At 41.9% G+C, this 25,860-nt stretch overlaps 2 protein-coding genes across 2 annotated transcripts; both read right to left on the bottom strand.

The window, feature by feature from the left end:
• Positions 1 to 5,193: 5,193 nt before the first annotated feature.
• Positions 5,194 to 6,162, bottom strand: LOC148098167 (olfactory receptor 13C2-like). Its single transcript, XM_087853081.1, has one exon. The coding sequence runs from the start codon at positions 6,148 to 6,150 to the stop codon at positions 5,194 to 5,196; it is 957 nt and encodes a 318-aa protein (XP_087709207.1). The 5' UTR covers positions 6,151 to 6,162.
• An 11,805-nt stretch (positions 6,163 to 17,967) lies between these two features.
• On the bottom strand, positions 17,968 to 20,500 carry LOC148098166 (G2/M phase-specific E3 ubiquitin-protein ligase-like). The gene is made up of 3 exons (XM_087830030.1): positions 20,334 to 20,500; positions 19,874 to 20,112; positions 17,968 to 18,597 (listed from the first exon to the last, which is right to left on the bottom strand). Exons 1-3 carry the CDS (start codon positions 20,498 to 20,500, stop codon positions 18,347 to 18,349), a joined length of 657 nt encoding a protein of 218 aa, XP_087686156.1. The 3' UTR covers positions 17,968 to 18,346.
• Positions 20,501 to 25,860: the final 5,360 nt, after the last annotated feature.

The following is a 25,860-nucleotide window of genomic DNA, read 5'->3' as shown; positions in this document are numbered from 1 at the left end:
CAAAGACGAAACAGCAAGGTCGCTGGACTCACCGCTCCTGTGTCAGCGAAGAGCAGGCACACTTTGCTCCCTCTCCCCCACTCTTATGTTTCGGTGTTGCGCTGTCACGTCATGTGACTTAGATACTTTGGGGGTTGTTAAGTTGTTTACATATTAATTATATTTTTACCAGTTGTTTTTGTTGTTGAGAATTTTAATTGTAATTTTTGCATTATAGTTTATCAACAGTATTTGTTTTAATTTGCTTACTGGTTTGCGTGCACTTAAGATTTAAAAAAAAAGAAAAAAAGATCACCACCTAGGCAGACCCGATGGTATTTTCATGCTTCGCAGCATCAGTTATTCTTGCAATAATCACACAGTTGCTGTAACAGTACATTCAACGGCTGCAGCTCTCCTGCTGCAAGCCATACACGCCACCACCACCAAACCTGCAGCGACATCGCAGAACACGCCCTGCCACATACCCCATCATTGAGATGAGTCCATTCAGAGACCTGGCAAATTCTAGACCCTCTTGAGCACGTGACTGAAGATCAATGGCATAAGTTGAATGAGGTGAGGCAATCTTTTCAATCTTTGTTTTTAGATACACTGCGGCAAACTGATGTCATAACTCACAACATCATCTTTAAAGACACGATCCCTGTTCGTCTTAAGCCTTACAGGATACCAGATAGTGGGACTGTTGAAAAAAGGAAGTTCAGATGATGCTGGAGCGATTGAGCCATCAAGGAGTGAGTGGTCAAATCCCATTGTACTTGTTCCAAAGAAAAACTCCCCACAACTTCGATTGTGGTAGTTCGACTTAAGAAAGCTAAAAAGTATTTCCTGTTTTAATTCTTATCCAATGCCACGCATCGTTGAGCCTCTGGAAAGACTAGGAATGGCCTGTATGGTAAATGGCCTGTGTTTTTATAGCGCTTTACTAGTCCCTAAGGACCCCAAAGCGCTTTACATATCCAGTCATCCACCCATTCACACACACATTCACACACTGGTGATGGCAAGCTACATTGTAGCCACAGCTGCCCTGGGGCGCACTGACAGAGGCGAGGCTGCTGGACACTGGCGCCACCGGGCCCTCTGACCACCACCAGTAGGCAACGGGTGAAGTGTCTTGCCCAAGGACACAACGACCGAGACTGTCCAAGCCGGGGCTCAAACCGGCAACCTTCCGATTACAAGGCGAACTCCCAACTCTTGAGGAAAGTCTAAATACTGGGGTGCAACGATACACAAAATTCACGGTTCCGTTCGGTTCAATACTTTGGTGTCACGGTTCGATATTTTTTCGATACAAAACAAAATGTTCATGCCTTTTTAATTTGTCATTTATTAAAATTATAAATATATATTTTAACTCAAAAGTACAGTTTTTAAATTTAATCTTGCTGAAACAACAAAGTAATAATAAAAAAAAATCTATCTAATTGAGAAATCAGTCATCTTTGGAAAGGAGAGTTTATTACAGAGAAATGTCTCTTTCCAAAATAAAAGCTATACTATACCCTTCTTCTGGGCTATATTCTCAGCAGCATATTAAACATATCAGGTCCCCATAAGGAGAATCATGTGCTAACGGCTGTCTAAATGACTTGGGTAAAGTTTGTAGCATGCGTGCTTGTTGTTTTTGTCTGCTTCCACTTGTCTTTGCACTAGGATGATGTCGGGGTAAATGTGCAGTCATATTCGTTGTGTTCCCACTAGTGCTGTGAGCGTTAATCTCATTTAAATGACGTTAACGCCACAACACGGCAAATCTCCGTTAACGAGCTACTGCGCTAACGCACTAGTTCCCACCAATGTAATTGAGCATTGCGTGGCACATCCAACATAATGTTTTACTTTAGTCCATGACGCGCTTACCTTCAGGGTCATACGTCACATGAAAACCAAAATAGTTCCAAACGCCAGATCTGAATGAGGGTGGGGGAGGTTCAATTTGCCATGTTGCAACGTGAGCTTAACTTCTGTCTCGCTAGCTTGCCCTGCGCTCAGTGAATCTGTGTTCGACTACACCGCCTAGGCTGCACTGTCGAGCGCAGATCCACTGAACGCTCAACACAGACAGCATCGTCAGAAGAAAAGTTGATAAAATAAATTTTAAAATTTGTATTGTTCGATACATATGCGTACCGAACCGAAAGCACTGTATCGAATGGTTCAATAAGAGTATTGTTGCACCCCTACTAAATACATCTCCTTAGATTAGTGTAAGGGTTACTGGCAAGTGCCTTTATCCTGTAAAGAATACACAGCTTTTCAGATTCCAGGAATAGGTTTTTTTCAGTACACCGTTTTGCATTTTGGTCTTCACTGGGGCACCTGCAACTTTTCGAAGGTTGATGGACATTACCCTTAATGGTTGTTCCAAGTTTGCAGCTGCCTACCTGGATGATGTGGCAATTTACAGTGAATCTTGGGAGGAAAACCTGCAGCATCTAAAGGTTGTGATGGTAAAGATCCAGAAGGCTGGTTTGAATGTGAGCAAGTGTGCCTGGGCACAAGAAGAAGTGAAAGATCTAGGATACATTGTTGGCTATGGACAAATAAAGCCGCAAATTAAAAAAATAAAAGCTATACAAACAATCCCCAGACTGAGAAAACAAGAAGCAAGTGAGGTCATTTCTGGGCTTTGTTACGGTCCTGGGTCGGTGACCCAGTGTTTTTGTTTTTGTACTTTTACTTTTGATTTCATCATGGTTTGTGACTGTTTGTGTTTTGGGTTTCTGTCCCAGTGTTTCTAGCTCCCTAGTTTCGTGGTACTTCCCGAGTTCTGATTTTTAGGTTTTCTTATTCGACCTCCCAGTGTTAATTCTGTGCTCCCTTTGTTCTGTGTCATCCCTACCTGTGTATCCCCTCTAGTCAGGACTCTGTGTAAAGCCCACGTCTCTGAGTCTGTGTCTTATGCCAATGTGTTCAGTTTGCGTTTCCCCTGTCTCGTCTTGTGTGTAGTTTCCTCGTTCCCTTCAGTGTATTTATAGTGGGTGTTCACTCATGTTCGTTGCTAGTCTGTGTTTCTTCCCTGCGTGTTTCTCCCAGAGTCTTCCATTCGGGTTCATTTTGTTAGTTACTCCCAGTCTAGGTCACCTTTAGGTTTTGTTTCTGTTCGCCGTGTTTCTGATTGTGCCACCAGTGTGATAATAAAAGTTCGCTCACTTCCAAGCCAGTGCCTGCCTCTGGATCTTGTCTCTCACTCATCACACGTCTGCCCCGCAGCCGTGACAGGCTTGGTTGGATGGTATCCAAGTTTTATTCTCCATCTCTCAACCTTGGCAGCCCCTCTTATAGAATTAATGAGAAAAAACACCTCTAAGTGATGTGGAATGATGGCTGTGAACATGCCTTCCAATCTTTAAACAGAGTTTTCTGAAGCACCTGTTTTGCAAAGCCCTGGATCAGAGAGAAGCTGGTTTAAAAAAAACTTGCACTTTTCTTAAGTAAGAAGCTGTTTGACAGGGAGAAAAAGCTACTCTGCAGTAGAAAAAGAAAGACTGGCAATTAAATGGCCTACTGACTCTTTGAAATATTACCTCCTTGGAAGAGAATTTATGCTTCAGACGGATCACAGATCCCTGGTATGGATGCACTCCAAGGATACTGCGCTGGTGCCTAGTGCTCCAGCCTTACCAGTTCACCATCCAGCATTTTCCAAGAATCTTATTGTCCAAGAATCTTATTGCTGACTATCTTTCCATTTGCCAGATATGTGTCAACCAGAAGGCAGGGTAGTGAGTAATGTTGGGAAGCACTAATGCAGCAATATGTTTGCAAGTTACCTCTGTAGTAGCTATCTTGTTTTTCTTGTAAAGAGGAAGCCCGACTTGATTGCAGTTTGTTTATAGGCCAGTTTGAATTGAGAAGGTGTGGTCTCAGAGTATATAAAGCTGGCAGGAAATGGATAGGGGGGCATTTTGGAAGTTGCTGAACACATCAGACATTACTCAGTTAAGAGTAATGTCTGATGTGTTCCACACCACACCACTCTGCTTAACATTTTCTAACCAGCCTATAGCACATATAAACAACAGATGCCGACCTTTTCCTCTGTACTTTTTCACCTCAACTGTTTCACTTTTGTTTGTCCATCTTTATCAAACACTTCTTCCACACTAAACTCTGTTCTACAAGGTGCATGAGAACACAAGGAAGAAAGGGCCGACTGAGATTTGATTGGGGAATCCAGTGTCAGTAATGAAAATGAACAATGGGTTGCTGTGATGGTGAGCAGCAGCCCTTCAGGCCGGCCTGTATAATTGTATTGACAAAGATAAATAATTATACCGACCGGTCGATCCACTGGGCTAATGCCCAGTATGCCAGATTACCAGTCTCTGAACACAACCCACATACTTGACTGTGCTGCTTAACCAGCAAATTTGTTTTCCTTACAAATGTGACATTATGTGCAGGTAACTAAACAGGGTTTCCAGCAGTACAAGATTCATTGCCAAAAAGCAAAACCGACAAAACACACATTTCCTTCCTACTTATGCTATGTTTATATACATGCCACTCAGATATCATGTCACATATAGAGTAATAAATGAACCAGGGAAAGAGACAGGATAAATAGTCAATGTAACAATGAAAACCACCCAGGTACAGGGAGCTCTAATTAAATCCAAATAAATGATAGCAAAATTAACAAAATACATCTAATGTAAAGCTAATTAAAATTTCTACATTTCTGTGCTTTATCATTATTCATTCTTTATAAATTTATTTCTTGAATTAATAAATTAAAGAAATTCGACAATATTAATGTCGAATTTCAGTTGATTTTTTTTCAGTTAGCTGTACCTAAATCACAGTTGGTGTCTATATAAAGAACAGTGCATTTGTATAACTTTTTTATTAATTCCTCTTAGTTTTCATGTTATTAGAACTTTTCAGGTCTGAAACTATAATTCTCACACTCTATTCTCTTACTGAGCTTAACAAGTGGACACTTAAAAAATAAAATCAAGAAAAATGTAAATTGACAGGTGTAGAAGAGAGCTATGAGAACATTAATCAACAGTAAAAGAGGTTATTATATCAACATGAAAAGACTAATTCCTCTTACTAAGGTACCTGTAGGAACAGTTCCACTTTTATGTTATGAATTATCAGTACTATCCATTTTAATATTACTAGTAATATTTAAACAGCAAAATAAATAATACTGATGTCAAGCGATTTTTTATTTTATTTTATATTTTTTTCCACAGATGATTCCACAATGATTTTGCCCTGACAAAGCAGCTTTTTTAGATGTTTTGAAATTTCCTTCATTTTGAGCCCATATACAAATGGATTAAATAAAGGGTGATAGAGCACTATTTGTAATGTCATTATTATGCGTGCAGTTTTTGGAAAATCTAGTTCCACCCGAGCTATGCTTATATCATACATAAAAAACACAGAGGCACTGATTAAAACTAAGAGATGGGGTAAACAAGTCTCTGCAGCTTTCTTCCTAATTTCTTTGCAACTTTGATAAGAAACAATAAATATTATTGTGTATGTGAAAACTATGAAGAGCATAGGAAGTATTACAAGATCTAGTAAACTAACCATACCAAAGACAGTAATTAATCTTGATCTTTGACACTGAAGAGTGTAAACTGCATTATTACAAAATATTCCTTTTATATTAGAGTCACACAGTTTAGCTTCAGCACTCGCTATTGCTTGGACAGCAACATGACAAGCAGGTACAAGCCAAGCCACAACAAGGAAAATACTCACAGTAGTTTTTGTCATGATAGTTTGATATTCCAGAGGTTTACATATAGCCACATATCTGTCATAGGCCATGGCAGCCAAGAGAGGTAACTCTGAACCACCTAGAGTGTAAAACATAAAAAACTGAAAGAGACAGGCTGAATATGTTGTGACTTGTTTTTCAGATAAAAAGTCAATCAGAAGTTTTGGGTAAATAGTTGTGCTGTAAAGAACAGAGTTAAGTAGCAAGGCTGCAATGAAAATGTACATAGGCTCATGGAGGTTTTTGTGAGTAAAAATTAAATACACAATAGTAGAATTAGTACAGATTATTAGAATATATAATGTAAACATAGTAAAAAATAAAATATATCTGTAGTTGTTAATTTCCATGTACCAGTCCAGAGTTAGAAAGGTAACATTTAACTCTTTATCCATTATTGTTTTAAAAGACAAAACATTTGCTCATAAAACAAATTGCATAACAACTATTGAATAGAAAACTTCTAGAATTATTCCAACATGCAACAGGTGTTTTTCTGCTTTTCATCTCTGAACTTAAAACATATCTTGGAGAGCATTCATTACCAAGATGCATACAGTTATTCCTACAGGCCTGTGGCAGGTTTTTATTATTTTGCTTCATCCTCAAGGGAGGGAGAGTTCTGAAACCTCATTGTTCTGCCCTTTTGTAATTGATGCTTTGGGAATGTAAAATTATTCCTTCCATTCTGTTCAATGTGAACATTCAGGATGGAAACGCTATCTCTCCTTATAAGTATAAAATTAAAAGTAATACAATAGAAGAGTAAAAAATAAAAATGAATAAAGTCAATAAGAACAGTTGTCTCTCATACAGCAGTTTCAAGGTGCCAACATATGCTTTCAACATACAATAAATGTTGTTCTCAAATCATTGATTAGGTGACTTCATAGCAGTATTCATGTTGGTGATGTCCTTTGTGCAAAAACTGTTCAAAAGTCTTCTTTTGTTTGTCCTGTATCATTAGCCCAAGGACAGAAATTCTTATACAAACTAAGTGTAAAAATAAGTAATGCAATTTGCATATGACCAGAACAATAAAACAGTGGGTTATTTGATTATGTTCATCAGTGTGACAGCCTGGGGGGAAGAAACTTTCTCTTTAGTGTGTAGTTTTTGTAAACAGCGCTCTGTAGCACCTGTCTGAAGGCTGCAGTTTAAAGAGTTTGTGTCCAGAGTGTGAGGGGTTTGCAGAAATGCTTTCTGCCCATATCCTAACCCAGGACGTGAACACGTTCTGGATGAAAGGAGTCTCTCAAGATTCAAAATCATTTTTCTGTGGTCAAACTTTCAAATGTTTTTTAGTGTTGGTGTGGGTTTTGATTTGTATTCAAGTTTTATGGCAATAGTTTCTCCATTGTAAGATGGACTCACACACGCAATGGGTGTGTTCACAGTTTTCTGTGAGTGTCATATGTTTTGGTTTAATTCCTGTTAAGATTTGCTAGTTCTTAGGTTTTGGTTTCTGTGCTCCCTCTGTTTAGTGTCTAGTCTGTGTCTTTCTGCTCTCCCTGGTCCCAAATCACCTGTCTAAGTCATCCTGTGTCTCCCATTTCCTAATTACCACCTTGTGTGTTTTAGTCCATTGCCATTCCCTGCTTGTTGTCGCATCGTACCCTCATACATGTGGGGTTTTCCTGTGCTCCATGTTCCCCTGTAACTCCTGGTTTCCTGTTCCATAGCCCTAACTTCTAGTTTTCCTGTTTTGTTTTTATTTTGAAATGTTCAAGTGTTTTACATGAAAATAAATTTCTCAGCACATCACAATCATTGTCTTGTGCTGACTGAATTCCTCCTTGCATGAATAAACTATTCAAAATCAGTGTTGGTCAAGTTACTTGAAAAAAGTCATCAGTAACTAATTACCGATTACTTCCCCAAAAAAGTAATCCCGTTACTTTACTGATTACTTATTTTCAAAAGTAATTAATTACTTAGTTACTTAGTTACTTTTTAAAAACACGATTTACAACCTAAATAGATGATAAAGCGATAGATCTTTCAGCCCAATTCTACTTTTTCTGCATAATCCATCATACAAAATGTAATCAAATGGAAAAGTCTCATTTTAAAACTTGTTTTATTAGTTTTAACCTCTTAACTTTATGCATCAAGCAAAGATTTAATTATATGCAACATTCTCTGACTGGAAGAAATTTGTTTAACATTTAAACTTATTTTCTGCACATTCCAGCACATAAAATATATATATTTTTGTGTGTTTACACTCAGTCTTTCAAATAGATACAAGTAAAACACAGCAGAAAATAAATAACATCAAAGACTAGCGGTCCTTTTGCTCTATTTTCACCTGTAAAGCAGGAGTGGCATAGGCAGAGGTTTGCCCTGGTGCAGGTATGCCGCAGCGGTCAGTTGAAGAATCCACGAGTTTCTCTGTGAGTTTCCCATTAAGTGGTAGCGCACTCCCGGTGCTTGCTTGGAAGTTTAGGGGTTTTTTTCGCTGTAAAAAGAAGTTTTCTTCCCACGCACAACAGACACTAATGTTTTTGTCACTTTTTATGGAGTCAAACTCAAAATAAGGTCAGTACTTCCAAGCTTTAAACGCTGCACGCTCATACTCTCTCCCGCACTCGATATATGATCCACTGTTGATCTGCACACAGCTGTTGTCACGAACGTCGCACTCGCTTACGTCACTGTCATGAGACATTCTCGCAAAAAAATCACGGTTTTAGTAACGCAGTAACGCAGCGTTCCTACGGGAAAGTAACGGTAATCTAATTACCGTTTTTGCAATAGTAATCCCTTACTTTACTCGTTACCTGAAAAAAGTAATCAGATTACAGTAATGCGTTACTTGCGTTACTGCCCATCTCTGTCCAAAATACAACTCCAGTTGCGTGACTTCTGTTGGGTCTGTCTAGCACAGGCCCACCGCTGGAACGAGACAATTTAACTACACAGCAAAAGCATTGTAGCATGTAGCCTAAAGCAGATAACTCATAAGCTGGAGAGGAAATGGCGTGTCACAAATTTAGTAGATCACCCTTTAGCCTGGAGAAATAGTTTGTTGCTTTATAAGAAAGCCCTCTGCAAAGCCAGAACATCTTACTATTCATCACTGATTGAAGAAAATAAGAACAACCCTAGGTTTGTCTTCAGCACTGTAGCCAGGCTGACAAAAAGTCTGAGTACTGTGGAGCCAACTGTGATGTTTATAGAGATTTTATTTTGAAAGGTCGAATGTATGGCGGAAGGAGAATATAGAAAAGAGAGAGAACTAAAAACGTTACATGAACAAGTTAGCGCTGCAGACTGTGTTTCCACTGCAAGCCTGAGAATTAAAGAATGGAACTTAGAAATACTGAACGTGTCATCATTAATGTTTGTTGCTAATGTTTACAACACGTTAGCAACAGATGGCGACAAATACGCAGATACAAAACAGAAACTGTCAGCCTTCTTTGCACCTAAGAAAAATGTGCAGTATCAGATTTATCTGTTCAGGAAAGTGGAGCAGGAGTCAGGTGAAACGTTGGACAACTATCACACCAGGCTTAGGATTTTAGCCAAAAACTGTGAGTTTGCAGTTATGACTGCAGAGATTAAAACACAAATTATCCAAAGCTGTACATCATCACAGCTGCAGTGAGACTTCAGCCATACAACTTCAGAGTGGAATACAGAAAAGGTGCTGATAATCCAGTGCCAACACAGGAGAATGAAAGTGCTCGTGCATGTAAGGTTGCAGAAGAGTATGTTAATTTCTTCTCTTATCACTCCACCCCAAAAGTCATGACACTTCAGGAGATAAAAACAGAGACTCTGAAAGACCAGGTTCTGCAGGAAGTCATCGGTCACATCAGGAACAACACGTGGCATCTAACAGATAAATCCCAGCATGCTGACATTTTGAAATCATTCAAACGTGTTCAAAGTGAACTAACAATAGCTGACTCATCTGACTTCATACTCAGAGGTACAAGGATAGTTATTCCAACGGTCCTACAAGAAAAAGCATTACAACTGGCACACGAAGGGCACCAGGGTATCGTCAAGACCAAAGGGCTACTATGTACCAAAGTATGGTTCCCAGAGATCGATCGGAAAGCAGAATCTGCAGTTCAAAACTGTCTGCCATGCCAAGCTAGCACACTTGTTACACACACCGACCCTCTGCAGATGTCACCATTACCCGAAACATCCTGGCACAGTGTCAGTGCAGATTTTTATGGACCGCTCCCTATGGGGGAATACCTGCTCGTTATCACAGAGGAGTATTCTCGCTATCCAGTCATTGAAAGTGTACGCTCAACATCAGAATCTTCTGTTATCCCAGTCATTGACAAAGTGTTCTCCATGTTTGGAATCCCAAGGACAGTAAAACTGACAATGGTCCTCCTTTCAACAGTGAGGCTTTCTCACAGTTTGCAGACTACCTAGGATTTCATCATTGCAAAATTACACCTTGTTGGCCTCAGGCGAATGCCATTGCTGAGAGATTTATGAGAACCCTAGGCAAAGCACTGAGAGTTGCCGAGACCCAGGGCACATCATGGAAACAGCAACTGAACATCTTTCTTCGTTAGTACAGCTGAAATACTGCTCCAATGCCAGCTATACACCAAGCTCCCTTTCTTTAACATCACTCCACGGAAGTGTTCAGATGCTGAAGTGAGAGCAAGGGATGATAGTGCATAGATCAAGATGAAGGTGATCGCAGATGCAACCCGTCGTGCCAGACCACACTCACTAAGTCTGGGTGACACAGTGCTGCATCGCCAACCCAAGCACAACAAATTATCGATGTCATGTCGACCCCGCCTTAACAGAGAAGCCCAGATAAATGGTAAATGGTAAATGGCCTGCATTTGTATAGCGCTTTACTCAGTCCCTAAGGACCCCAACGCGCTTTACACTACATTCAGTCATTCACCCATTCACACACACATTCACACACTGGCGATGGCAAGCTACGTTGTAGCCACAGCTGCCCTGGGGCACCTGGAGGACCCCTAGAGACGTTATCCCTCGAGGGCTTAACCCGGGGGTTGTGTTCATAACCTGGTTAGTGGCTCTGGTCGCTCTTAGAGGTTGTTCTCCTCGTGGCTGCGTGCAGCGGGGCTGGAGGATGGTCTGTGCTGGCGGACGTAGGTTACTGGCCTGGTGGCCTGGCTGCCCCTGAGTAGATCCGGGCAGGCGTGGGGGTTTGGGGTTCGGGGGTGCTTCGCCTCCGTGCTGGGGCTCTGGCTGGGCCTTGGGGATTTCGGTCCTCGTCGGTGTGTCGCCGAGGTTGTGGGCGGGTGGGTGCACGGGGGCTCAGCCTTGGCGCAGGGGGCCTCTTGTGCATCGGTCTAACTGGGGGGCTCTTCAACTGGCAGGGAGGTTGTTCCATCCTTGCAGGAGTCCACTCTGCAGGTGGGGGAGAGACATAGGAGAGGTGGAGAATAAACTTAACCTGGGTGTCTGTTGTCTTGTGTAGTCTGGGAGATGATTGAATGTTGGGGTGGGTACAGTTTCCTCTGTGGTGGGGTAGGGTGGGCTGGCCCGGGTCCTGTGGGGCTTGGCGGCGCTGCTGCCGTAGGCCCCGGTCTGGATGGGCCTGGGCTCCCTTGCCTTGGTGGATACCAGAGGACGGGGGTGCCTACTGGGTTCAGCGGGGGAGCTGGCCCTAGGGAGGGGCATCCTCCCCTCCCTTCTTTTCCTCCCCATCCCTGGCTACCTCCCTCTTCCCGCTCCACCACACCCACCCACACAGGTAGGGCCTTGGGGTGCGGGTGTGTCACCAGGGTGCAGGGGAGACATTCCCCCCTGTCCTCTTCTGGCCACCTGTGCCTCAATTTTATCTCACAACTTAGACATCCACATTACTTACACTCTCATAACACACACATATATATATAGGGCCTTGAGGGTGGGTACGTTAACGGCGTCCAGTAGATGGTCTGTGTATTCAAACCTACCTCTGGCGCTGGTTCCCACCTCTCAATTTTAAATCCATGTAGACATTGAGGGTTCTCGGGAGGGGCCGTGCTAACACCTGCTGCTCTCTGGCAGCAGCACCATGCTCTCCCTTGTTTTAAATGCACTTTAGAGCAACACGCAGCAACACTACACTTGAGCGGGAGGAGGGAGGTATGGGGTCTTAACACCCCCCCGTTCTCTACTAGCCATCGGGGCGGGGGGGCTGGGAGGAGATGCTGGCTGTCCGATTGGCCTCCCTGCTGCTGCGGAGCCTGGGACGGTCTGCTTGCCTCCACCCCGGAGGGAAGGGTAACATCTCTTGGGTCTGGGTGCCGTTTCCCCCTCTGGGGGCGAGGATACCTGGACCCGGGGCATAGAGTATGTTTGGGGAGTGTGATTGTGTGTAGATGTCCATTTACGTTTATTCCTACGTTGGGTGAGTGCTGAGTGTTTGTATATGTGTGCATGAGGGTGGGAATGCATGTCTGTGTCTGTATGTGCATGTCTGTGTCTGTATGTGCCTGTTTGTCTGTGTCTATATGTCAGGTCGGGTCTTAGACTCCACCTCTCTGGGAACTCCCAGGCCCTCCAAAGTGTGGAGGCCTATCTCCCCTCACCACACTCCCTGCCGGTGACTGATGCCCTCAGGGGTCGGTGCATTGGTGGTTCTTGGTGTGTGGGGCTGGGCGCTCAGGTATGTACCAGCTCACTCCTGGTGGCTACTTTGCGGGGCCTGGCGCCTGTTGTTCGGTCAGGCCTCTTCCGGGGCACGGGGGGCCCTCGGGCCTGCGGCCTCTGGGCCTGCGGCTCGGTTCACTCTGGCACAGCTGGCTGCCGGCGGAGCCGGCGGGCACGCCGGTGCAGCCCCCTCCAGCTTCTGCCCGGTGGCTACTGGGTGACCCCTCGTCTGGGGATCCTCAGCCCTTCCCATGAAGGTGGCACGGATGCCCCTCCGGTGGTCCTCCTTGGGCTCTTGCACTCTGGGGCCTCTGAATGTCTGGGGCCTGGATCTCCTCCATGCCTGCTTCATGCCCTGGGGGACAGGGCTATGGCTCTCTACATCCTCTTGCAGACCATTACATGGGGAAACCATTTGAATACAAGCGCGCCGATCCACACAGGTGTGCACACAGGTGTTCACTGTTCGTAGACTTAAATCACACCTTTCTTGGCTGCTACTTCAAAGCACATTGTGCACTGTCTGCGTCCTGTCCTGCGTGCTGCACAACAACATTCAATATTTAGTATTTACTGCTGTTTACACTTAGCTAGATTAATGCAGTGGCGTTGTGTTTAGTATGTTGCTTTGTTTTTTTTGCTTGTTTTCTATTCTTTTTCTCTCAACAGGTGATCCCGGAGATATTTTTTTCCCCCCCCTTTCTCACTGTCGCTCTCCCCTTCTGTTTTTCTTTTCCTTCCTCTTTCTTTCTCCCTTTCCTATCCCTCACTCATGTCTGTCCCGTCTGTAACAACTGAAAATAAAATAAAATAAATAATAAAAACAAAGGTAGATCAAATGGACCAATATGGCAATGCCATGGTGATCCATTTGGCAAAATAAATCCATTGGGTATCCTTGTTGGTCTTCAGACAACAATTCTGACAGCTAAAGAACCAAATGGGACAGGCAAAAAAAAAAAAAAAAAGAGTCTGGTGTTCCTTGTTCACTGCATTTAGTTTTACTCTCCCCTGTGTTGTCATCAGTGTTGGGTAAGTTACTTTAAATTAGTAACTTAGTTACATTACTAGTTACCTCTATCAAAAGTAACTCAGTTATTTAAAGTTACTTGCTACTTTCAAAGTAACTAGTTACTAGGGAAAGTAACTTTGGTTTTACTCAGAATTCTCCTGTTAATGTATTGCTTCCCTAACTGGATACCCAGCAAGATTGCCAGTCTTCTAGCTTACTTACATGTTAGCACTATCCTGCCACAAGTGCACGTCACAGACATGCCATCAGGGCTGAAAGCCAACATCTGAAAGATTCTGATGCTGTGGGTTTTGTCACTCTCCGTCCAAAATTCACTGAACCAGCAGCAAAAGAAGATCAAATTTACGCTTTACATTTGATAAACATTGTCATTAATTGTCTTGATGCTTGCTCAGTCATCCAGGTAAGTAAATCCCAAAAGGTTGATTCTGTTCATCTGGATGTAGCATAGCGTGAGACTTTCAAAAGTAATGGGGGACATTTAAAAGATGTGTACAGTAAATCTATGCACAGGATCAGTATTTAACCCTCTGGGGTCCAGGGTATAATTGGCCGTTTTTGACTACTTTTGATTTTACCTCTATATTTCACCTTTAAAATATGTTTTTCTTGCCTTGTTTGGTATCATTATTTTCACCACAACCTCAAATATCTGAAATTTGAGTTATTTTATAATTTTGGTATACTATATTAGCACAGTTGATCTAAATTCGGACAAAAAAATTCAAAATCCGAGTAGAAAAAAGTAATATTTTTTACTGTAAAACCCACAAACATGTTTAACGAATCATTTTCTTAACTTGAAATGCAAATAGAAATTGTACATTTCTAAAAATTATGCAAAGTTTTGCAAACAACAAAGTTATATGGTACTATTTACCTAAAAATGCAGCCAAGGCCTCAGGCGTTTTTTATATAACCATTCAAATCTTTTTACAGAACAATCAGGTGTTCTGCATCAAATAAGAAGGCACACAAATTATTTGTGCCAGTCCAAAAAATGTAGTTTGTGTTCAGTATAAGACAGAGGAGAACACCACAGGCCTAAACCCTGCAGGTCTGACAGCAGGAGGTGCGCCAGTCCAGTTTTCCATGTGGAGACAGTGTTTACACTGGAATCTGCCTTTGACGGCTTTTTTAGAGCAAATATGAAATTCAGCAGTCTAACTGACACATAATACAAGACAATAACTACACAACAAACTAACTACAGCCTCCAAACATGCTAAACGTCACTAATGTCTCACATATGAAAACTTGCTCTCTCTCTCTTTCTTTCGCTCGCCCGCTTTCCGTCGCGGGTGTCACCCCTAAAAACTTCCCCTTCTCCCTAAACAACCAAGTGCCACATGTTGCCTTATCATTTTTTTTGATTGGCTGACATGGTAAACTCTAACACCAATAGGGTAGGGGTGTTTTTTCTTTTTCCTTTTTCACCCACAAGCGGAGAGTGTATGCTAGCGATGTCTGTAGAAAACGCCGTTTTTACCGTTCTTCCCGCTGCAAACACCACTGTTTTGTTCAGAAAAAAACATCGCGTGTATTTTTTATCATAACTCTGGTTTTAAATGGCCCATCGACACAATTCAAAAACTGGTATATAGTTTGAAGTCCGCACTTTCGACCCAAGTTGAAATGGAGACTCTGACTCGCTGCATCTTGTAGCTGTGTCCTTTTAAATTGGTCATGTGAGTTTGACGCGCCGGCACGTCCCGCGACCCCAGAGTATGGCAAGCCATTAGTGCCAAAAATCGCCACTTTTCTAACCCGTTTGGCTAAGAAATGGCGTAAAAAACGCCGTTTAATTATTCAAAACGCCGAAAAAAACGGCGTTCTGTTCCGACAAACGGCGCTTTTTACGTCACTCGATTGGCGCCCTGAACGCACCATCCGAGTGACGTAAAAAGCGGCGTTCAAAGACAGACGGAAACGCCGTTTTTTACGCCGCTCGGCAGAAAACGCCGTTTTTATGCATCTTTGAACGGCGTTTTTTACGGCGTTCTGTGCCAGCTGTAACGGCGTTTAAAACATAAAATTATGCAGGGCACTCCCCATGGTTCCCTCATCCAATTACTTTCAACTCATTTCACCCAATCAAAGAAGAGGAAGTGCAGACCACACTAATGCATCACCGATTCACCTTGCTGCTAAGTGATTGCCTATTCAGTACCAGTGCTTGTCACAGTATTCACTTGTATTATAATCCCACTATGCATTTTGATGTGTTTAAGGCATGATCGAGCAAACAAACGACAGAATACTTTTTCTGAAACCTTAACTGTGTTACCTGTTATGGCAGCTAACAGGAAATGAGCAGAGCAAGCTCTGCTCATTTCTGAGCTTCTTTCTTATTTTCCTCTTTACTTTTCTTAAGCTTTAACTTATGTCTTAGCAATCAGATTCTGCCATCATGCATTACCGCTTTGTGCTAGTTATGTTGACTTTTCTCTTCTTCTGTCTCCTCTTTTTTCACCTGTATTTGGACACTCGGTGCATTGCTCCTTTGTTTACATTAGGGATCAGCTGTTAGCGCTGCGTCCTGCAGCTGCGCTACCGGCAGACAGACCCTACATCCCCAGTGAGGGAAGAAACGGGGGTGATGTCTCCCGAGAAGGACACCTTACACACCATCTCTCCTTCTTGTAATCACTGTAAATGTGAGATCGCTCCCTGATATGATTGAGGAGCTAATGACGCTAACCCGGTCACAGTGGCAGTATCCCGGCACTCCCTCTGTGAGTAGGCTGCCCGGCTTCCAGCTGCTGCGGGCGGACAAGACGAGAGACAGCGGTGAGAGGAAAGGAGGGGGGCTGGCAGTGTTTGTTAAAGACGGTTGTGGTATCCCTGGGCACATCGCTGTGGAGGAACAACTCTGCAACACAGACATTGAGCTATTAGCTGTTAGCATCCGTGGAGGCAGCCTGTGACTCTCTGTGGTCCGCAGACTGCAAACGCAATCTCCGAGAGCTCTTCTTCTAATATCAGGGGACTTTAATCATGACTCCACACTGCCCACCTTCACCCAGTATGTGACCTGCCCCACCGTAGGCAATAAAACATTGTACTTAATGTATGCCAACGAAAAAGTGGCATACAGTTCACCACCTCCCCCTGCCCAGGGAAGATCGTAACTGAGTGCGTCTTGTCCCTGTGTGCAGCACTTACTGTGCAGGGACCCACTAATCACCCACGCAGTGCAGAGATGGTCCGCGGAGGGCATATAAATAAATAATAAAAGCAAATAAATGACAGTATGCTTTTTTTCCCCCCTTTGAAACAAGTGGAGACATTAACTTTGATCAAAATTCTTTCCCCTCGACACCTCCCTCCTAAGTGGTTGAACTGTCACACTGCTAGACTGCAACTGCACTCTTTGGTATTAACTTCTGTAATCCTGTAATTTCTGTATAAAAGAATTAGATTGTGTATTATATTGTTAGTTTATACACCTGTGTGCATGTGTATTTATGTATGTCCATACACAAAGATGGATTGTGTTTTACTTTTTTGTGCTTGAGAGACGCCCTCAATTGGAACCTAATTCCTTGTATGTGTTTGCGCATATACTTTGCCAATAAATGCGATTCTGATTATGAGGTATTTCCCTCTGGATGGCACACACGAGTAAATTAAGTAGAAAAAATGTCATGTGTATAGCCTTTTTTTTTTTTAAATTTTTGGAAACCACAAGAAGAGAAATATGTGGCATTCCCTTATGTCATTTTACAACTTCACTGTCAGTAGACAGTTGTGGACATATTTCGATCTGGCTTTTTCCCCTTAACTCAATAGACCTGGCACACATTCTACAAAGACAATTCTCTTCCTCTGCTTCAAGCTCTTTGCTTTAAGCAGCTAAAGGGGAGTTAATTTTCTTCTTCCAACTTAGTGCATTGAAGGTATCTTGAAGTTAGTGACTTCAAATCTCACCTTTTCCCCTTATTTTTCAGAGATTACAAGTTCATGTGTGACATTTATTTAAATCACCCTGTAGCTAAAAGTAAAAACAAACACTGTAGAAGCACTTGTGGCTGTGTCCTTTGTGCACAGACATTAGGGAAAATGAAAAACATTCATTTTTAGTGTTTGATCTATAAACATGTACCACTGTGTAATCCCGTTTTTGGATGAACTGAGGCTTAAAAATATAGGCTAGAAAGCGACTGTTCATTTCAGCGATTTTGGTTCCTCATCAGCAGAGTCAGACAGCATGAATATGATGAGGCTTGTAGAGATGACGGTAGGCAAGCAGACAAGTTTCCTGAGGTTGGGATGAATGAACCTAGAACACAGGGAGAAACCTAAACAAGCAGAAGGAACTTTAGCTAAATATATTGTCACGTACAGCCGAATGACAGTAATAAAGAAGGTAAGCCGTGACCATAGAAAAAGCAAAGCAATCACTGGATTGACTGCCACCAAACCAACCCACTTAGTCAAAAAAGGAACAACTCATATGGCTCCTACAGGTAAGCCTCAAATTTAATTTTTAAATAGACAAGACACCATGAGAACTGACATTACAATATTTTATTTTACAAAAGTCAGTGTCTTTTAGTTCAAAGTTTGTCTGGCATCTCTTGTACATCTTGAAAATAAATAAATGAATTTAAAAAAAAAAACACTATGCAGTGTACTATAATTGAACATAAACAACAATCTTTCAAAAGAATATTTCTAGATGAATTGTCATTTGAACTATTTCCTGGAAACTTTCTGAACACCACTTATTTTGCATGGCTTGATGCATGCATACCCTAGTTGTCTTAACTGGACTATAAATATAACTATATACACAATGAACAGTCATTTGTAAAAACACTTTTAAAATGTAAAATCTTTAAGAAGCCTGAGTGCGAGGAGCAATCCCCTTTAAGAACACTTACAATAACAACTTCATCCCAAAAGGCCACAGGTTTTAACCACAGCTTCCCAGTATCAGTTCATGTATGCAGCTACACCTTTCCAAATCCCAGGGATCCTTTTAATGCATTGTTCATAAGATCTTTGAATTGATCTTCATCTGCAACACCTCTTGGGAGATACAGGGATAAGCTGCACGTTGATGCGTATGGGATGCGCCGCATCCCTGGCTCCTGATCGTAAAAGTCTATGTTGCAGGACTGTGGGAACCCCAGTGGTGGAAGTAAGTCAGCCCCAGTTATAAAGACCAGCAGCTCTTCAAACGTGTGGTCCACCTCTTGCTCTGTTAAAATACATACAAGTGTTAAACAAGGTGCAATGTGTAGATTTATAATCAGTTACACTGACTGCATAGTAGAGCAGTTGCATTAATGACTATTTTGGAGTCAAAAACAGGTTGTTAGTAAAAACCAATATTGCAAAGCATTGTATTAAAAAAAAAATTACTCAAAGCAATCCTGCCCTCCTAAGACAGGAAATTAATTTTGGTCCTCCGAGTCACACCTATATGTCAAGGACTGTTTATGCAATGTGTATGTTTTTTTTTTTTTTAAGTTATTCATTCTGTCCTTGCAAGAGTACATTGGCTTTCTAGTGATGTCACATTTGCGTGGGTGTTGTCATTGCACCACTCGATTACCCTAGGACACTAATATACAGGAGGTTTCGTTATAGTCAATGGAATACCTGAAGGTTCTTTTAGTTAGGCAGTGCATCTAATTAACAAATGACCTTTGTCTCAAAGGGAGACAGAATAACACAATTTGAAACCTGTCTTAAACACTGCAAAAATACTGGGGGCGATCGTGGCTCAAGAGTTGGCAGTTCGTCTTGTATTTGGAAGGTTGCCGGTTCGAGCCCCGGCTCGGACAGTCTCGGTCGTTGTGTCCTTGGGCAAGACACTTCACCCGTTGCCTACTAGTGGTGGTCAGAGGGCCCGGTGGCACCAGTGTCGGCAGCCTCGCCTCTGTCAGTGCGCCCCAGGGCAGCTGTGGCTACAATGTAGCTGCCATCACCAGTGTGTGAATGGGTGAAAGACTGACTCTAGTCCTTAGGGACTAGTAAAGCGCTATACAAATACAGGCCATTTACCATTTACTTAATTCTCAGATGTGCTAATACAATTGAATCCTAAATTTTACCATATTTTAAATACAAGTATGTAATATAACTATTTAATATTTTAGTGTTAGGAGAAGTTTTCGGTCATGTAATAAAATTAATGTTTTACCAGAAATCACAATGAAAATCAAATTACATCCTATCAGTCTAAACAAGCAAGATCTGGTAGCGATGACAGAGGATAAAAGAAATAATCTTCCAAAAATATTTGTTGTAGGTGGTTTCCTTTCAAATACTTTACCTAAAAGGTAAAATAATCAAAAACTTCCTCATATGCTCTAAGAAGGTGTGGATTTTGCAAAGTTCTAAGGTTTTATTGCACCTAAGTGTTGTTTCGATTTAGTTGTCTGTATTTTGTATTGTGGACACTGTATTTAACATGAAATGCCTGAAGCAGTTCAAACAGAAACAAGACGTGTTGTATTCTATATACTCACCCTGAATGGCCATAAGCCACCATTCCCACTGAAAGATGGTGGCTTCCTCTTCTTCACGTCTGTTACTTCCAGCTGGACTCCATCCAATGGTGAAGAGATCCTGGAAGCTGTTCCTTGTAAGTTTATTTCCTGCATTTGTAAATACAGGAAGGAACTGCTTCCAGCATCTCTTCACCATTTGCCAGAACCGACCACATGAGTCCACACCGGCAACAAACTGCTGAATCATGCTGGCAACTCTGTTGACCACAGATTGTACTCTCAATTCATACAACATAGCAAAATTGTTAAACAAAACAAAAAGTTTTGTTTTGTCAATTTAAACACCACCTTAACTCCAATACAGATATCAACTCAGCAGATTGATGATTTGTTTAAGTGTTAACTATTAGGGGGGAACACAATGGGAAGACGAGCACTGACCAGCAAAATACTTTGTAATTTTGTAGCAAATTCTCACCTGTGAAACGCAAAATGAGATACGATCTCGCCCCTTATCCTCCTAACATCAGGTAGTGTGGCAGTGTAGATGTCAGGGATACCACAGCCTGCAATCCAGTCCCCAAGGTGACTTTTCAAGTCTGCCAGGTCTTCTGGGGTGCTGCAGTTGGAAACCTTGAAAATCATGCACCTCCATAAATACATACGTTTAAAGCATTCACTAAGTGTACTTACATTTTGAGACGTTCCACTGATGCTATGCATTGTTTCATTGAATTTAATTACACCTCAGCATGCACACAGGTGGAAAGACTTCAAAATATCTAGGTGACTGGATACATATAATGTGAAAAGTTATGATACGTGTTTACTATGTACCATTGAGTAGTGGTGTAAATGCTGTTAAAATGTTCTGTGTAGATTTCATGATGTAGATGACTGATTTATAATAAGTTACATAATTTAATGAATATATATAGTTTGTGTTGAAATGTCTTTATTTGAAATGTACATGTGTAAAGTGTAAGAGCTAGTGTCTCGTGAGAATACCCTTAACGAGAGTACACGAGACTTTGCATGGACCGCGAGGGAGCAGATGTCTCTCATGAAGCGATTTTAAGCTAAAAGTTTGCTAAAAGAAAAAGCAACACAAGGTGTCAATATAAAATTGTACTTAGTAGTCAGTATAATCTTTTAGTGATATAAGTTTGCATATGATAGAATACTGCATGATGACCTTTTTATGACTTAGACTGTTGTCCACTACAAGACTGTTTTATAAATTCTTTCTCACAGTGATAATAGCTGAACAAGCTGTTATTATTTCACTCCTGCCAGGAAGAGGAGAGCTGGACACTTTTATCTGCAAGAAGAGGGGCCACGTCCTTCAGAATAACACACACACATACACCTGAACCACTTTTATCTTCACTCCCTACACACTAACATTCCTCTGTTAATGAATAGACGTATTCACTGTTGTATTACTTTTGTATATAAATAAAGACAAGTGCAAGAACAGAGCGCACATCACAGGGCCCCCACTCTGGTGTGAGCATTCTGTGATCATGCCCTTGCAAGTAAAAGCTGCAGCGTCTGTGTGTTTCTACCTTTAGATTCTAAGCTGAAGAAGTGTCTTTAGAATAAATCTCTTGACACAAGGACTTAAGGACCTCTTTTCAGGACAAGCAGCCAACGAGGTATTTGTCATTTGAGAAATGTTGTTATTTGTGTTTGGACTTAATATGTGTACTGTAAAGTTGCTAATTGGTTTGTACTGTTCGCTTGTGACCAGTTCTCATGGTGTATTGGCGTACTGGTGATGGTGAAGCCGAGGAGAGAAGGCCCAAGTAATAAACGCCCGTTTCAAAGAACCGACCTGTGTCTGTGTTGTCGTGAAGAGAGTTACAAGTGGAGATATAAGAACGAGCTGTGTGACACTGACAATAAAAATGTTGAGTGATTTTTAAAGTGTGTAAGATGGAAGTTGTGAAGTTGAAAGTTTACAACTGAAACAATCTTGATAAAGTCAACTTGAATAATCTAAAAGTTACAGCTGTTGATATTGATAAAAACAACTATAAAGCATTGACAGTAAATAATTAAAAAACTATAGTAGGTCTTGAAGTGGCTCAGTATAGTGTAGTAGATATAAAATGGTTTAGCGTGTGTTTGATGTTGTGACAGTTCACAGCAGAGAAAAAGTGTTAACATTAGTGAGCAGATTATGTTTTGCTTTGTACAGATTATGCTTTGTACAAACATAGTTCTGAAAATACTGGACTCCGGTGTAAAATGTGAATAAAAAAAGAGCAAGCAGTGATTTGCAAATGTCAAAGGCAAAGTTTATTCACAGTAGAACATAGAAAACATGTCAAATGTTTACACAGAGACTACTTCGTTAAAAATAAGTCCATTTTAATTTGATGGCAGCAATATGTTTCAAAATATGTTTCAGTTGGGATGGGGCAAGAGAAGGCTGGAAAAAAGTGGTACTAAAAAGAAACAGCTGCAGGGATATTTTAAGAGTAACAGGTCAGTTACATGATTAGATATTAAAAGAGCATCTTACAGAGTCATCTTAGTTCAGCAAATGTATATATGTCAGTGTCCAGGTATTTGTGCTCCTCCACCACATCATATCAGCGGGTTCAGTATCTTATACTTTTGTCAAGACAATGCACACTGCAGCCGACAGTTATCAGAAAGAAGCCATAACCAAGTTACATGGATTCTTTTTGTCATACAGGTAAACTAGTTATGTTATGTGCAACACTGTCATGTGCCACTCTGGTTTTATGTTTCAAATTCGTGTAAGACATCCAGAGTACTCTGATGACATTGACAAGGACATCTCCAGTTTACATGGGAAACTATTATTTCATGTTCTTGAGATTACTTATTTACATCACTTTTGAGAAAACATACATACAGGTCTGATTCAAAACTGCATATCTATTTTTTTAATGCATGTTGAAAGGGCAAAAATATTCCTGAGATACTGTTAACATTATTAAAATTGAAGGCTATTATACAGTGGTATTACTTTAAACTGAGTAAAACGGTATTTTGATCAAAGTTAAGGTCTCCGTTTGTTTCAGAAAAAGCATACTGTCATTTATTTGCTTTTATTATTTATTTATATGCCCTCCGCGGACCATCTCTGCACTGCGTGGGTGATTAGTGGGTCCCTGCACAGTAAGTGCTGCACACAGGGACAAGACGCACTCAGTTACGATCTTCCCTGGGCAGGGGGAGGTGGTGAACTGTATGCCACTTTTTCGTTGGCATACATTAAGTACAATGTTTTATTGCCTACGGTGGGGCAGGTCACATACTGGGTGAAGGTGGGCAGTGTGGAGTCATGATTAAAGTCCCCTGATATTAGAAGAAGAGCTCTCGGAGATTGCGTTTGCAGTCTGCGGACCACAGAGAGTCACAGGCTGCCTCCACGGATGCTAACAGCTAATAGCTCAATGTCTGTGTTGCAGAGTTGTTCCTCCACAGCGATGTGCCCAGGGATACCACAACCGTCTTTAACAAACACTGCCAGCCCCCCTCCTTTCCTCTCACCGCTGTCTCTCGTCTTGTCCGCCCGCAGCAGCTGGAAGCCGGGCAGCCTACTCACAGAGGGAGTGCCGGGATACTGCCACTGTGACCGGGTTAGCGTCATTAGCTCCTCAATCATATCAGGGAGCGATCTCACATTTACAGTGATTACAAGAAGGAGAGATGGTGTGTAAGGTGTCCTTCTCGGGAGACATCACCCCCGTTTCTTCCCTCACTGGGGATGTAGGGTCTGTCTGCCGGTAGCGCAGCTGCAGGACGCAGCGCTAACAGCTGATCCCTAATGTAAACAAAGGAGCAATGCACCGAGTGTCCAAATACAGGTGAAAAAAGAGGAGACAGAAGAAGAGAAAAGTCAACATAACTAGCACAAAGCGGTAATGCATGATGGCAGAATCTGATTGCTAAGACATAAGTTAAAGCTTAAGAAAAGTAAAGAGGAAAATAAGAAAGAAGCTCAGAAATGAGCAGAGCTTGCTCTGCTCATTTCCTGTTAGCTGCCATAACAGGTAACACAGTTAAGGTTTCAGAAAAAGTATTCTGTCGTTTGTTTGCTCGATCATGCCTTAAACACATCAAAATGCATAGTGGGATTATAATACAAGTGAATACTGTGACAAGCACTGGTACTGAATAGGCAATCACTTAGCAGCAAGGTGAATCGGTGATGCATTAGTGTGGTCTGCACTTCCTCTTCTTTGATTGGGTGAAATGAGTTGAAAGTAATTGGATGAGGGAACCATGGGGAGTGCCCTGCATAATTTTATGTTTTAAACGCCGTTACAGCTGGCACAGAACGCCGTAAAAAACGCCGTTCAAAGATGCATAAAAACGGCGTTTTCTGCCGAGCGGCGTAAAAAACGGCGTTTCCGTCTGTCTTTGAACGCCGCTTTTTACGTCACTCGGATGGTGCGTTCAGGGCGCCAATCGAGTGACGTAAAAAGCGCCGTTTGTCGGAACAGAACGCCGTTTTTTTCGGCGTTTTGAATAATTAAACGGCGTTTTTTACGCCATTTCTTAGCCAAACGGGTTAGAAAAGTGGCGATTTTTGGCACTAATGGCTTGCCATACCAGAGGGCTAACGGTGTGTTCACACCGAACGCGATGGACGCGAACAAAAACGCCCCAAACGCCCCTAATTTGACGCGTGCACATTCGCGCCTCAACGCGTGTCCAAGAAAAATCCATCGCGCGTCAAAATATGATATTTTGACGCGCGTGAACCGGAAATGTGGGAGGGATGTGGGAGGAAGTTGTGCCAGACCGGTATCTTTGCAAGATGGCAGCTGTCGAGTTAGCGCTTGAAGAGAGAGTCTCCCTTCTCTATGTACTGTGGAGAGCAGAGCAGCGGCGTAAAAGACGCCCTCGCCGTACCTGGGTCCATCAGGTCCTCCAGAGGCATGAGCAGTTTGGTGAGTTTCACCATTTGCTCCAGGAGCTGCGCCTGGATGACGGCCGATTCCAGCGACATCACCGTCTTTCACTCGGCTAGTTTGAGGACCTGCTTCCCCGGGTCGTCCCAGAATCGCCCGCCTAGACACCAATTACAGGCGCTCAATCCCACCTGCAGAGCGCCTGTCCATCTGCCTGAGGTTAGTAAAAGTATTTAATACGGTAGTCCTTTATTGATACCTGTGCTAATACATGCTAAACCATCCATTTATACACTGCTAACATGGATGTGCTATGCTAACAGTGAATGCTCTCGGTGTTTACTGATAGCAAACTGTGGTACGGAGACGACTGTTTATAATATTTCTAGTGATACTCAGAAGGTCTCATCAAGTCCCGATTTAATTCGATTTATGCTGTTATCAGTGTTTGAATGATAGCATGGCTGTGGTGTCATATCAATGTAGTATGCGCTCGGTGTTTGCTGATATCAAACTGTAGCATTAGGACCACTGAGTTAACCTTTGTAGTGATACTCACTCCTTTTTATTTAGACCTGGTTTAATTCTGGGATAGTTGAATATTTGTATATAATCACCGCAGACTGTTTTAGATTATATCTAATATATATCATGTAATTATCCTTATAATTACAAAAGGTTTTATGTAAGATTTATGTTTTGCAATTTGTAATTTTGGAATTTCAATAATGTATTTTGTAACTGCAGTACACATAATACTCATTTTAAACAATTTTGTCCAGGTTCCTTGCCAGCAAACAACTCCTCCAGAGAGGCTGTCCTGGTGAGGGAGAAATTCATGGCTCACTTCTCGGCGGAGGGAGCTGTGTCTTGGCAACCAAAGGAGTAGCCTGTTTGAAGTCCGAGTGACTTCCCCACAACGGCTCTTTTAAGAGCCACCCACAAACCTCTAAAGAGTGTTCCTGTCCTTTTAATTTTTTCTTAATAAATGGAGCTCTACTCCAAAATAAACTAACCTCTTTTTACTCTCTTAAGTAACTTGTCTTCACTATGTTCCTATATACAGTGTGGTGCAAAAGTTTGGGCAACATTATTAATAGTCATTAT

The sequence above is a fragment of the Neolamprologus brichardi genome, chromosome 16, assembly GCF_056152115.1.
Source record: "Neolamprologus brichardi isolate AB-2024 chromosome 16, ASM5615211v1, whole genome shotgun sequence".
Classification (NCBI taxonomy): domain Eukaryota; kingdom Metazoa; phylum Chordata; class Actinopteri; order Cichliformes; family Cichlidae; genus Neolamprologus; species Neolamprologus brichardi.
Note: the sequence above shows the minus strand (reverse complement) of the source record. Positions and strands in the feature narration are given on the sequence as shown.

What these genes read in the sequence shown, in the direction of transcription:
- LOC148098167 (XM_087853081.1), bottom strand. Translation starts at nt 6,150, where the DNA reads ATGGATAAAGAGTTAAATGTTACCTTTCTAACTCTGGACTGGTACATG.
- LOC148098166 (XM_087830030.1), bottom strand. Translation starts at nt 20,500, where the DNA reads ATGATTTTCAAGGTTTCCAACTGCAGCACCCCAGAAGACCTGGCAGAC. An exon ending in TCTCATTTTGCGTTTCACAG is followed by an intron (nt 20,113 to 20,333) that starts GTGAGAATTTGC and finishes TGTGGTCAACAG; the next exon opens with AGTTGCCAGCATGATTCAGC. An exon ending in GTGGCTTATGGCCATTCAGG is followed by an intron (nt 18,598 to 19,873) that starts GTGAGTATATAG and finishes GTATTTTAACAG; the next exon opens with AGCAAGAGGTGGACCACACG.